Source organism: Mus caroli, chromosome 9, assembly GCF_900094665.2.
Source record: "Mus caroli chromosome 9, CAROLI_EIJ_v1.1, whole genome shotgun sequence".
Taxonomy (NCBI): Eukaryota; Metazoa; Chordata; class Mammalia; order Rodentia; family Muridae; genus Mus; species Mus caroli.
The window spans coordinates 46303393-46317414 of NC_034578.1; the positions used below are offsets into that span (position 1 = coordinate 46303393).

The 14022-nt window shown below is 47.2% G+C and overlaps 1 protein-coding gene across 2 annotated transcripts in view; it reads right to left on the reverse strand.

Annotated features, from left to right (window-relative positions):
- Positions 1–282: 282 nt before the first annotated feature.
- The window catches only part of Ttc12 (tetratricopeptide repeat domain 12), a 54013-nt gene continuing 40273 nt past the window's right edge, over positions 283–14022 (reverse strand). Inside the window, exons 14-22 of one of the 2 annotated variants that reach the window (XM_021172151.2) lie at positions 9997–10089; positions 8582–8642; positions 7801–7938; positions 7244–7342; positions 6728–6796; positions 5197–5298; positions 3930–4029; positions 2201–2426; positions 283–469 (exon numbers count right to left, since the gene is read on the reverse strand). In XM_021172151.2, the coding sequence (XP_021027810.1) occupies positions 394–469; positions 2201–2426; positions 3930–4029; positions 5197–5298; positions 6728–6796; positions 7244–7342; positions 7801–7938; positions 8582–8642; positions 9997–10089 (964 nt within the window). In that variant the 3' untranslated portion in view covers positions 283–393. The remainder of the gene's footprint in view (positions 470–2200; positions 2427–3929; positions 4030–5196; positions 5299–6727; positions 6797–7243; positions 7343–7800; positions 7939–8581; positions 8643–9996; positions 10090–14022) is intronic. The other variant, XM_029481153.1, reaches the window with a different exon arrangement.

Genomic DNA, 14022 nt, shown 5'->3' on the forward strand with positions numbered 1-14022 from the left:
TCACTCGGTTTTTCTGAGTCAGAGCTTCCTTGTTGTATGTAATACGAGAAGGTATGGGCTGGACAACATGGCTCAGTGACTTGCAATAAGCAAATAAAATTAGAGAGATTCCAACTAAGCAGAACCCAGAGGGATGAACCCCCCAAGTAAATTCCAGCCTCAGTAGAAAATGAAGGAGCAGGCTAAAGGCATGGGAGATGGATGCTAGAGCAAGCATCAGCAGTTTCTACTGTGGTAGTCACCTGCTCTCTTCTTCCCAGCAAAAACCCAGCAGACTTCCAGTTTTGGAGCTAGATATTTAAAAAGAATTTATTAGCAGAGCAGTGTCCCCTGGCCCAGAGGTGTGTGTGTGTGCGCGCGTGCTCACAGGCTTTTACACTGGCACCGTGTCTTTCAAGAATCATTCAAGTGTTTCATTGCAGAGTTGAGAACTTGTATCCCGTGAAGCTCTCGCAGTTGGGCAGTAAACCTGTGGTAAGTCAGGATGCAGAATCCAGGTTAATATACGTCACACTTCACAGCTACCTTCTGCAGATGGATGCTGGCCATGCACTGATCACTCGAGGGAAAGGGAAAGTGACAGTGGCACTGGAGAGCCCTAAAGATCAAAGAGAGTAGTGGGACTCTGGGGGAACCCACACAATACTGGGAACACTCAGTGTCAGGTGTGACAGGCCGGTCTGTGCTCTTAGGAAAGCCCTCCATCCTACCCCGGCAGGGGGCCACTTTGAACTTATCCTAGTAATGGGTTTCTCTTTTTGTAGGAAAAAAAAAAGGTTTTCTCTTTTTCTTCCACTTGATCAATCAGAGAGGACTTGAAAGAGCTTTCAGTGACAACCAAACCAGCCTTCTTGTTTCGGGGGGTGGGGGGGGGAGATGTGTGCAGCTGTAAGGCAGGAGCCATATTGAACCCCATCCTCAAGGTCTCCCTTACTTCTATGCAATGGATCATGGCACAGCCATGGGGAAACACCCTGAGACATACACCATGGGATGGTTAAACATATAACAGGTCCAGGACAGGTAAATGATGCTCCGGCTTGCTGGCTGGTCTCAGGCATGCTGTTCTGTAGCCTTGTCTCTCCAGCAGGAGACTGTTACTGGCATTGACCAGTCCTCCATTTGCTTAGAGCCAAGTCAATCAATAAACGAGCCAATCAATCAGCAAAAAAAAAAAAAAAAAATAGAAGTTTGGTCCAGAAAAGTAAAGAAAAAGATGAGGCGCTAAGCATGGTAGTACACAGCCACAATCTCAGTTTTGGTGAGGCAGAGGCAGGGGGATTGCAATCAACCTGAGCTATAAAGCAAGTTCTAGGCCACTAGTGAAGAAAGAAAAGAAAGAATGAAGGGAAGATGGAAGGAATGGTGGGGGAGAGAGGAGGGGAGACAGAGATTTTGAGGGAGAGATGAGAAAGATGGGGAGAGAAGAGAAAGGAGAGAAGAGAGATGGGCAAAGAAGAGACAGGGGCAGAGACATACAGAGAGGCAAAGACAGTTTGTGTTATAGATTGCATATTAAATGTCCTTCAAAGATCCATGCACTGAGGCCTTGGTCCCAGTCTATGGCACTGTCAAAAGATGACAGAAGCTTTAGTGTGCTAGGCCTAATGTGGGTGTGATTTAGGTCACTGGGGTGTTCTCAAAAGGGAGTTGGGGAATCTGTCCCTTCTGGTGTCTTTCTTGACTTCTTGGTCACCATGGCATGAATGGCTCCCCTCAGTGGCATGAACCTGCCATGGGGCACAGCCCTGCAACAGGCCCAAAGAAACAGGCAAACAGAGGTTGAAGAAGCCCCTGAGACCATCAGACAAAATAAGTCTTTCTTTAAATGAGCATTTTTGTCATAGAGACAGAAAGCTCAATACTAGAGGAAGAAGAAGAGACAGGACTGATGTGTGAGAGAAAGAAGAAAATGAAATGGAGCCAGTTGAAGGCAGGGTGGATGACCAGATGGTGACCATGTGCCTGGGACCAAACCCTGTCAAAGGCATTTCCTTTCTCAGGCTGGAGGTTGTGATTCCCCCACCCCCAGGAAAGACCCTTATCCTAGAGACGTAGCTCATGGGGACCCCGAGTGACCTGCACACAAGGCAGGAGGTGGTACCTCTGTGGGTTCCTCCCACAGTGCTTGGCTTGCCCCACTCTTTCTGAGATGTGATCACCACTTGGGTGGCCTGGCTCAGCGGTGACCACAACCGACCTGGGCTCAGCAGTGCACAGCTTCCCCAGAGCGATGCCTGCATTCAGCTGCACGCCTGTCTCCTTTGAGTCGCTGCCTGCCAGCTTCAAGAGCACCCTCACGATGTCCGTCTTCAGCAAGGAAGGGGCTGCACTGGGCACTTCCATGGAGTTGCCAAGGCAGAGGGCAGCATTGCCCGCCAGAATTTCATCCTCAGAGGCAAGCAGCAGCATCAAAAGGTCGAACTCTACAGGGAAACATGGGCAGAGGGAGCAATTGCAACAGACCGGCTGAAAAGGCTGCCAAGATGGGCAGGAGAGGTTGACGGGGTGGATGGCAAGCTTCTTCAGAAACGTGGGGAAATGTGTGCGCTCTCCCTGTAGCTTTGTACTGTGGTATAACTTGCTTTGCATAGCTGGACATGATGGATTAATCCCAGCACCCAGGAGGCAGAGACAGGGAGATGTGTGTGAATTTGAGGCTGGTCTGATCTACATAACAAGTTATAGATCAGCTAGAGCTACATCTAGACTGTGGTCATCTGAATAGGAATGGCCCCCATAGACTCATGTGTGAATGCCTGGCCCATAGGGGGTGGCACTGTTAGAAGGTGTGGCCTTGTTAGAGAAAGGGTGGTCTTGTTAAAGGAAATGTGTTGCTGTGGGGGTGGGCTTCCAGGTTTCCTATGCCTAAGCTTTGCCCAGGATGATATGTAATCCCTTTCTCTTGCCTGCAGATTGAGATAGAGAACTTTCAGCTCGTACTCCAGCACTGTGTCTGCCTGCACCCTGCCATGTTTCCTGACACGATGATAATGGACTAAACCTCCGAAAACTGTAAACCAGCCCAGTTACATGCTTTCCTTTCTAAGAGTTGCTGTGGTCATGGTGTCTCTTCACAGCAATGAAACCCTAACTGAGACAGAGACTTTGTCTTTAAAATGGTTTGGAGTCAGAAAAGTCCGTTCTCAAGACCCCTCCCCCCACTCTACATCACCTCCCAGCCTGAGAGAGAGGTTTGCATCTTTTCAGAAGGAAAGTTCTTGCCCTCTGTGGGCCCCATCCAGTCAGCCAGTGTGTGAGGAGGAGGAAGAGGAGGAGGAGGAGGAGGAAGAGGAGGAGGAGGAGGAGGAGGAGATATAGAGAACATTAGGAATCTTTCCCTGCTTGGACCATTGCCTCCCAACGCCCCATGAAGAGCTACAGTGGATTTAGAGTTTAAGTTAGATTGTGGGAAAATTAGAGTAGTGTTTGGTCACGTGGTAACTCTGCAGCCTTCACATCTATCTTATGATGCAGTGACATCAACACTCCTCAGGCTAACTGTCTAAAGCAGTCTTAATGAATTCAGTTGGCCTCGAAGCTGAAAGTCCCTTTGCGCTCGCTCATCTTAGGATTGAAGGTGCTTCATTTCCTCCCTCCTTCCAAGAAGGGGGAGAGCCGGTGCTAGGCCAGTTCCAGCATCACTATAGAAACAAGTCCAGGTTAGCCTCACGGGTGGGGGAAGTTGTCTAGCTTCTGCCCTGTGATCTTTGAGCTGCCTGGCATTTTACCGCAGGAAGCACAGACCGAAGGCCAAGGAGACACTTTGTGACGGGAGGTGAACTGACATCCGGTTGTGGAAACACTACAAGGGAGGGAGTCCCGCTGTTTAGGTCTCCCCACCTCCTCCTCAGCCTCCATTCTCTCTGCAGCTCCCAGCGTGGATCCCTCTTTGAGGCCTGGGCTCCCATAATGAAACCATCACTTACTTTTATCAAGCCTCACTACTTCTTCCCGAGCTGCATGGCAGCTGTTCGTGCAGATAGCCAGTATCTTTATGGCGTAGCGTGACGCAGTCTGGCCTCCCATCTAGGTTGCAGAACAAAAATCAGAAACGTATGATCAAGGGTCTAGCCATTCTTGCTCAGATACCTCAGTGACTATAACAGTGCCAGTGGCCTCCATGGCATCTGTAAGAGGATTAGATGAAGTATGACATATGCTCCATAAGTGAGCAAGGATGGAGGTCACTTGAACCCAGCTATCCACCTAGCCCATGCCCAGTGTGACGACGTAGGCCTGTTGCCTGTATACCTGACACCACTAAGTGAAAGGCTTTACTAGAGACTGGCTTAGACAACAGGGATGCTGTTCAGTAGCTGATGTTTTCCCAAAAGGAAGCAGATGCCCCCCACCCCATCATTTGGCTTTGGAGAAAAAGGGTTGATAATCTCTGTGAAGAGTCACCAACTGAGATCATCATAAGAGGTCACAATTATGCAAGCATAATTCCATAGTATCAGGGTCTTCAGGATGTCTGTGGATGCATCCAGCAGTCTCTGGCATCGTGCCAAAACTGTAGGGATAATGGCAGGCACTGACCAAGCGTCGCTCTTCACTGAGATCCTTCACCCTGCCCCAGTGTCATCTGCCCTGCCTGGTGGCACCTTCCCTAGCTTGAGCTTGCTTCCTGCCCCGCTTAGCAGTACTACTGCATCAGTAACCTGAGTGACAGTGCATGGGCAGGATCTAGAGGCAGCAGTCTGATAATTCCCTGTGCCTTTCCAGGTGGATCTAACTCCTCACTTGGATTCTTTGCACCTACTTCATTCGGGAAATTCCAACATCCTCTGGTCACATGACAACTCTGCAACCTCCAAAGCTCACAGATGGAGTTAACAACTGGTCCACTCCGGATAAAGACAGAAAGTACCAGAAACCCATGAACAAAATAATTGCCTTATGGGACCTTGCCAAAAGCTGTTCAGTGCACCTTTGTTCAAGGACAGAGGCTGCACATTTCAAGCTGGGTATGGAGGGCAAGCCGGTTTTTACCACGGTAGCCAAAGAACAATTTGCTTATTCATTCAAGGGTCCTTGTCACTGCTCCGGGAAAGATGGAAGACTTGGCTCTCTATTCAGGCAGAGATGACATCTTGCCATGTTAACTGAATGGAGCTCACTTTCCTCCTGCCCTCTAAGTTGTACAGGTGATCTCTAGACAGTTAAGAAGTTGTGAGTAGTGCCATAACTTACCCTCAGGAATTTAATCATTTTCTTGACCACTCCTGCTGTCAGGGCCTCCTCCACAATGGTCTGAGAGGAAGAAAGGGTCCGGCTCAGAACACCTGCCGTTCTCTGAGGGGACACAAAGAGGATGCTTAGACACCCTGTGCAGAAATGCTGGAGACTTTCAAAGTTAATGAGGGGGAGTTTCACAGGTAAAAGCAATCATTAATTTTGGAAGCAAAATTTTACTCCTCAAATTTTAAATGATATAATGGGCAAAGAACACATAGAGAACATAGTTCCTTTTTAATAAACCTGACAGGCAGGCAGCTCAAAGGGCTGGAAATAAAGCCTCCTGGCACAGAGGCTCGGTGTAGCTCAGCTTTACACAGGGCTCAACCCTGAGAGTCAGTCCTTCCTGGGTGCCTCCCAGACCTCAGCACCAGCACGGTCCTCATTAGAGGATGCCCCACTTCCAGGACTGACCTGTGGAGTTTTCAGTTTTCATTTAGCTTTATCTTTCGATAGCTCTGTCTTTTGGTTTGACTTTCTGGGAGATTTCATTTGCTTTACTTCCCAGTTTTCATTTCATTAAAAAAAGTTTTTGGAATTATAATTATTTATGATTATTGGTATGTGTCTGTGTATGTGTGAGAAAAGAGTGTGTACGTTTGTGTGTGAGTGTGTGAGTGTATGTGTAAATGTGTATGTGAGTGTGTGTATGGTGTATGTGTACGAGTGTGTGTGTGTCAGTCTGTATATGTGTGTATGTAAGTGTATGTATATGTGTACATGAGTGTATGTGTGTGTGTATGTGAGTGTGTGTATGTGTGTGAGAGAGTGTGTATGGTGTATGTGAGTATGTCTCTGTGTTAGAGTGTGTGTATGTGAGTGTGTGTAAGTGTGTGTGTGTGTGTGTAAGAGAGAGAGAGAGAGATTGTGTGTGAATATGTGTGTGTAGACATGTGCCACAATGCTCAGGTGGGTGACAGGTCATGAGAAGGTCTGAAGCCAATCCCTCTGCAGCAGGTCTTAGAGGGTTGTTTTCTGACCCCTGTCCTGGATGTCACCTTTGTCTGATTATGTGTTAGGTCCTGCACTGATACAGTAGGTAAAGAGTGCATCGTAGGGTAACAGCCAACGATCTCCTGAATCGTGTTAACTTCTTCATGTCTTCTGTCCTAACCACGGGACCATCTTCATTTTTATAGCCAAACATCAGAAACAGAACTAAGAAAGTCATTCTAGCATATGTCTCCAAAGGATCTCTTGAAATAGTGTAAATGATGTAGGTTGCACTGTGTCTGCTTATTAAAGTCTAGACTGCACAGTCAAGAGAGAGTTAATTTGGGTTCCTGGACTCTACAAGGCTCACGTGTATATGTGGAGGGGTCACCAAATGCTTTCAGATTAAAGGCAAAGTTTGGCATTTGTGTGTTTGTGGGCACCTTAGAGTCAATGAGATTTCAAAGACGGTGACTACAAAGAGAACGAGACTTATTAACATGAAATCAGTTCTAGGGCAGGAACAGTTAGTCCACTTTTTGGAGAAACTTACTGTTAAGATTCCTCCATCCTTGCTGTTCAGTAGAGACAGGCACTTCCGGCTCATCTTCACAACCCACATCTACAAACATGGGAACATGGGAAAGCAACTTTAAAGCCCTGACAGGTAGAATCCCCTGTAGAGTATTTTTTAAAGCAATCAGACAGAGCCACCCACTCTCTGGGAACTACAACACCCATGTTCATAATCACAAGGGTGTATTTTATTGCTTCCATATCTGTCTCCTCTAGTTGTGGACTAGCAGGGCACATGTTATTTGACTCTATAAATGCAGCCTCTGGTAGACTTGGCATGTTCTGTGCATGTGGACAGTTTTCTGAATGAACACGAGAGTGACTCTTGCCCTCGGCAAAGTGACAGTATATCCCTCCATCCCTCCATCTCTCCAAGCTGCTAATGTTCAGGGCCACATGCTTCTGGTCACCTTATGAACATGGGAGCAAATCAAGCAACTTGATGTGGGCAGTCCATCCCAGGGATCCAAGGAGGGTGACAAGAGCGTTGTACCTCAGAGAGGAAGGTGATTTCAAGACACAAGTTCATAATGAGTCCTAGGAGGGTATATGTGATCCCTCTGAATAGGTCCATGTCCTCTTCACACTTGACCTGGAAACAAAACAGGGTAATCATCTCGCTGCCTTGCAGCTTTTCATGGTCACCTCTTCCCTTAGATGAGTGTCCTGAGACACCCACACTCCTTATAGTGTTAATATCACGGACTCGAATGGCGGTAGAAGTACAGATACCAGCTCTAGGAATTGGCATTAACTTAGGAGGAGTAGAGGGTGCCTCAGATACCTTGGCTATGGCATTCTGGATTTGCAGTCCCTGGGTCTGCACTGAAATCTGGGCTATAGAAGTGGATGATCAGTTCCACCAGAAAAATCTCCAAATCTCCCTAGGTCAAGGAGACTTAATCTAGAGAATTTTAGAGGTTTCCATCCCACCAAACCTATAGCTATAGTAGGGATAAGTCAATGGGGCCCTAGAAACAGAATTACGGTTAGAAGCCAGTGCCTTACTAGAGGGCAGGAGACCAACTTTGAATAGAAAGGCTGTGATACCAGGAGGTCCAAGCAGGCATTCCCAAATTCTTCATGAGCTATCATGTGTTTTCTGGTAGTAGGCTCAGCGCTGATGTTTCCCAACAGAGCAATGCACTGGCAGAGGGCAGAGGGGCTGGATATCTTGGGCTCTCGTTTCTACAAGTGGATTCAGAGGTGTCTCAGACAACAGATAAGCAATGCCACAGGATTTTCTAGAAATATCTCTTGCTCACCAAAAGGCTAGGAGCTAGGCAGCTAGCTCAATGTCACACCGTGACATCAATAAAATCACCCTGGTAACAGGATGGAGTCTTACATTTGGCTTCTCCACCAACCAGCTTCACAATGTTGGGGTGGGGTATAGTCATGCTCTTCCAGGGTCTCCTGAACCTTTCATGGCTCAACAGACATAGCCTGCTCTCCAGGAAGAGCCCTTGCTCCTTCCCTAACAGTGCTACCCTTCTCGCTATGGGGATGACTTCCACCCAGGGGACAAAGCCACATCCTGTCCTGAAGAAACTACTTTGTGCTAGGAGGACTCTGGTGGAGAGCAGCTCTCTCTCCCTACTGTCAAGTAAGATGCAATCCACATGCATTGTTTCCCTGAGCTGTCCATAAGTCACTTCTATTTGTCCTGCCTGAAGTTTTCCTGCCTGAACTGTGTAAATTCCAGCTGTGAATAAATGACTAATCAAGCTGAGAGACACCAAGGGTGCTGGGATATAAATTGTCTTTCAACAGCCCTGTCCTGGAAAGAAGGAGGAGCTGTCATGGAGGAGAGACTTGGGGGTTTGCTCACCAGAGCGCCTGTGAGAGCGGGGAGGACATCTGGAAGGTTGGTCTGGAACCAGACTCGGAATCTGTTGAGAGAACATCAGCCAGGCTAATTTCAAAATGATACGAACTATGCCAGGAGGCTGGCATCTCAGGTGATACCTCAGAGACCTACGTGACTTACAGTACACATTTACAACTCATTCTGAGTGCCTAAAGTTAAAAGTCACTGGGTTTGTCACATGGCTTTAATTTTCCTAAGCCTAGAGAATCATCTTTGATATCAGACAACAGGTCTCACACAAGGGCTCTTGTCCAGAGAAGTTGCTGGAATCCTCCAGCTTCTGTTGAGTTGGCTGCATCCCTTTCTCCTCACTTTGGGTTTGTGTGTCCCATGTGCCCAGTGCAGGTGGGAAACACATGTTCACCCATCACAGCCTCAGGGATGTTCACTCGTTACAGCCTCAGTGAAGGCTCAGATGCACAGCACCATACACTGGTGCAGTATTCCACGCTCCCAGCCTACCGCAGCATGGTAGCTCTTTCTCCCATGGCTATTTCCAGGCAAGATTCACAATGTGTTCAATGAATATTTTAAATGCTCATAAGAAATGACTTAGGAATTTGTAACTATTCCAAACATCTAGGACTTTTTACCATCTCCTCCCCAGCTGCTAAAAGCAAAACACAAGGCAGGAAGAAGAAATAGCTGCTCAGAGCCACTGGTAACCCAAGAGGAGGCAATGTTTCCTGGTACCTTTTCTGCTTGCTCACCCATAGTCATTCAACACAGGTCTGCCAGCAGTCACTATGCACCAGGCCAGGCACTGACCAAGTGGCAGGAGGCTTCCCTGAGCCACAGCTGATATGCTTACTGCAAGAAGCAGTGTTTTCAGTAGTCATTCTCCCCAGTGTCTGTATGAGACTGACCCCAGGAACCTATGAATATCCAGCTGTGCAGATGCTCAAGCCCCTAACATAGAATATCATAGTATTTGCATATAATCTATGTATAACTTCCAGGGAGCTTTGAGCCATCTCTCATCATTTGTAGTTATGGTACTGGAACAATGAAAGTGGTATGTAAATACCCACCATATGTATTGTTTAGGGAACGGTAAGGAAAAGGGTCTGTCCGTGTTTGGGACTGAAGTAGTTTTAGAAGTACTCTTGATCTGTGGTTGGTTGAACTCACAGATGCAGAATTAATAGAACCAAGGGGTAACTGTGTGTTATGGCTTCCGAGCTCACTGAGGACAGAGCCACCCTCCACCTGGAGGGACTAGGATGAGAGTGGATGGCGACAGTCTCCTTACTCAGCCAATCTTGTAATGCTCATGTGGAGGTTAGTCTTGTCTCTGTAGATGCTGCCATTTTTCAAAGACCACACAGCTTAACGCAGGTTAGAGAACTGTCAGTTTATATAAACAAGACAATTACCTTTCTTCTAGAGCCAAGTCTGTGAGTATTCCGATGGCTGTATTGGCCTTCTTATCTGAGAAGTCAAGAAATGACAGCAGTGCTTCACACAGTCTGCAAAGAGCCATTAAAACACCAAACTCAGAATGGGATGCCTTCTGACCCTCAGCATCTCTAATAAGGTGCCCTTGTAAGGAGCCCAGCCCAGGCTCAGCATCTGGGAAAGAAGAGTCAAAAGGATGAATCCACCATGGCCACCCAGGACACGTAGACACCATCGGTCCAGGATGGTTCTAGCATGCCATGCAAATCCCCAGGTGGACAAACAGTTTTAATGTAAGTTCACTAATTAATCAGACACCAGCTTGGAAGGAGATTCTGGTGTTCTGCCCTATGGCTGCATCTCAGTTGAGTTCATTAACTTGGCCGACATCTAAATGGCAAATTTCCTAATCTACTCATAACGAAAGTGGGAGGATCCTAATAAGACAGATGATGGAATAAATATTTAACAAGATCTTGACAGGCTGCTGAATACAGCAGATGGATTTAATAGAGTTAGAGTCCTCTACTGAGAGCTGGAGATTGCAGGTGAGGTACAGAGTTGGGAGACTCACTTGGGTTACTGATTCATAAAGAAAAGCTTCAAGGGTTTTGAGTGGATCCTAAACAGAGTCTGGGCAGTCCAGTGCAGCTGACAGAAAAAGCTATATAACCCCAAGCTGCCCAAAGAGGACTTACTGTCAGCACACCAGAACTAAAAGTGATGAGTCCCCTCCAGCAAACCAAGTATCTCTGGAATGCCGTGTGTGGTGCTCAGCACCTAGCTCCTGGTCTACGGTGACACATGGACAAAAAATGAAGGAAAGCATTAGGAATATGCTAGAATAGATTCTTGCTGAGGGCCTCAGAGTCTCCCTGGCAGGATGTGTGTGTGTGGGGGGGGGGGGGGGGGGATAAAGATGAAAGGGCTTCAACAATATGTGTTGTCTAAGCTGCATCTTCAGAGAACACTAATGCTTATTATCATTTAGTTATTCATCTAATTGGGCTAAACTATCACTGATTACTGTCCAGGCAATGAGGTTGGTTCTAGGACCACAAAGATGAAGTGAGACACTCTTCTGGCATTAGGAAGCTTGCAGGCCAGTGTCAGGCATGTGGATACAGGGCACATCAGACAGAACACCCTGAGATACTCTCAGACTGCGAGGCATCTTTGGGACACCTATCGGCTCCTTACCATTAGTGCTTAGTGTACAAAAGGAGAGTAGATAGCTGGGAGGCGAGAGAATTAGACAGAGCGCAGTTCATGATGGGCCTTCTAGAGTCTTCTACAAACTTTGGGTTTAACCCCCAAGGCCCACCTTCTCCCACACATGATGACTTTCTGAGTGGCAGTGGCAGCGGTAGGATGGTGCGTTGACTACTTTAAAATTACTCTTAAGCCCCAAATCTCTGGAAGATTGCACTTTAGCCAGGCCCCAGATGACTCTCATGAGTTAGTCTTAAGGGCAATGAAGAGTCACTGTAGAATTTTAAGTAAAACAGGACCAGTGTGCATTTTAGAAACATCTTTTTTTTTTTCTGGTATAATGGAGGCCAGAATTAGATGAGGTAGGACACAGGGAGGGACAGAGAATCCCATCAGGGAGATGTGTGGTTGTCCTGTCAATAAAGGTCATGAGACTGGGCTGAGGCAGTGGCAGGATGAGAGGTACTTCAAACAGGAGGAGGTACAACAAAGACTGAGAGGGAATGAGGGGCAGAGGAGGAGCATGGCTAGAGAGACCCAGGAGATGCTAATGAGCAAGGATTGACAAGTTATGGTCTTATGACCATAGTGAGGGTGGAAGAAGTCAACTCTAGAATTCAAACTTAGCAACTGGATGGTTAGATGCTCTATGCCAAAACAGAAAATTCAGGTGAAAGAGACGGGCCCAAAAGAACCACATTTTATTTGCTATGCTATTCACAGACAAGGAGGCAGGATCTAGCAACAGAAGTGTGTTATCTTATCTTTAAGACATAGACTATTTTATCAAGTCACAGACAAGAGAAGAGCTAGTATAGGGTCCTGGAGTCCCTGGCTTGGATGATGGCACAAGGTGGGAGGGGTTAGTAAGGAACCCTAGAAACAAAAGCTATGACAGAGGGGGAGGGACAGGATGGATGATATGGAGAGCCACAGTATGAAGTTTGAGAAGGCTCTGATCAAGAGGACCAGATCTTAAGGGCAACAGAGTGACAGTAAGACTGGGAAAGAGCCTATGGACTGGATATCTGGGAGTGTAGCAAGCACCCACTTTTAAGGTATAGAATCTGTTTAGCAAATTGTTCTGGGAAGGGCTAAATCCCCTGAGAATTGGTAGAGGCAGTTGGATACTTGAACTAGGAAAGCCTAGTGTGGCACCCATAATGTTGGGAAGAGGCAGGATTTGATGCTTGTTGCAGACTCTTTATATTCTGGGCTGGCCTTGGGGCAGAGAGTGAGATAGGCAACATAATCCCAGTAGCTCTGGCAATAGATGGGTTACCTTGGTGGGGGAGGCGGGGTGACTCACACCCTAAGTAGCTGGGAAGACCTCCTGTCTGGTGAGCTGTCCTGTGAGCCTGGAGCAAATCTAATGGAGACCCTGGAAATTCTGGCCTTTCCCCAGAGGGGAGCATGCATGGATTGGGTTGGGCTTTGCAGAAGGACACTCATGCTGGATGGGGCGGGGCTATATGATGTCTAAAGCTCAGGTGTCTCCCAGCTCCTGCAAATCCTTGACTTCTTCAGGAGTGCACTCCAGTGCTCATCCATCAGAAATAATTTGCTTTGGAGGTTGTCCAGATTCGTCCTCCACCAATTTAACTCTGTTTTCTTGGTCTTGATGATGAATGCTGATGAACCCAAATAGCATCAAGGACAGACCACGGTCAGGCTCATCCAAGGACAGACAACAGCCAGGGTCATTCTGCTTTAGCCTTAGGAGACATAAGCAATAAGCTTCCTCACCCCATGACAAAACACTTCTCCTAGCTGCTCTCATAGCCTACAGAGGACAGTGTGTCCATTCTCACCTCATCTTGCCCCGAGGCACGTTTTCTGCTCTCTTAACAAACTGTTGTCTCAGTGGATGAACCACAGTTCAGAGGACTGGCTCATGGAGTCCACCTTTTCACTACTGTCTCCATTTAAGACTCTGAACAATCTACCCTAAAGAGAGAAAGATGATCATTAAAGCATTATTAGGATCTTACCAAGTATCAGACAGGGATGCCCAGTGGCTCTTTATGGTGGGAGCAGTTGTTAGTTGGCCAGCCATACAGTCACAATGTCCCCCTTCCAATTTGCTGACTCTGCTACAGAAGCCTACATAATGTTCCTGGGTAGTCCAGGACACAACTCTACCAAACAGAAGTAAGCACTGGCTTTTCTTAACAAAAAGGGGAGATCCAGCAGGATCTAAACTGTGTGAAAGCACATACGTGAGGCTTGGCATCCCACCCAGGGATAAGGAAAGGGAAAGGGAAGACCACGATCTTGACCATGGCATCGCCAAGCTAACTGTTGTTGTGTTTAGTCTTTCATTTTTAAGAAAAGTAAGGAAGACAGACCATGCTCTCTTTTGCTTAAGCTCCTTTTAGTCAAATTGTTTGCATCAGGCTGGAGAAAAGGCTCTAAGCTCACATAGACATACCTCTGTGCCTTTGTTTGTCTGTCTGTTTGTTTGTTTGTTTGTTTGTTTGTTTTTGGAGGGCAGAGGGTGGTGTGCTGAGGACTGAGCCCTAATATGTACCAGGTAAGGGTTCTACCATAAGCCATATGCCTAGCCTACCAAAATTCTTTTAAAATATGAAGAATTTATATTTATATAAATATAAATGGGCGCGGGACCTGAGACTGCATTAGTTAGGGAAGCAGAAACTGGCCTGAGTAGGGCCACAGGCCTCATCCGGCCAGATCAGCGCCGGGGTAGGGGTAGCGGGAGCGCAGGGTTGCCTGACACCCGCCAGCTACCCAGGACCCCCGCCACAGGATTTTGGGACTGCTGGTGAGTG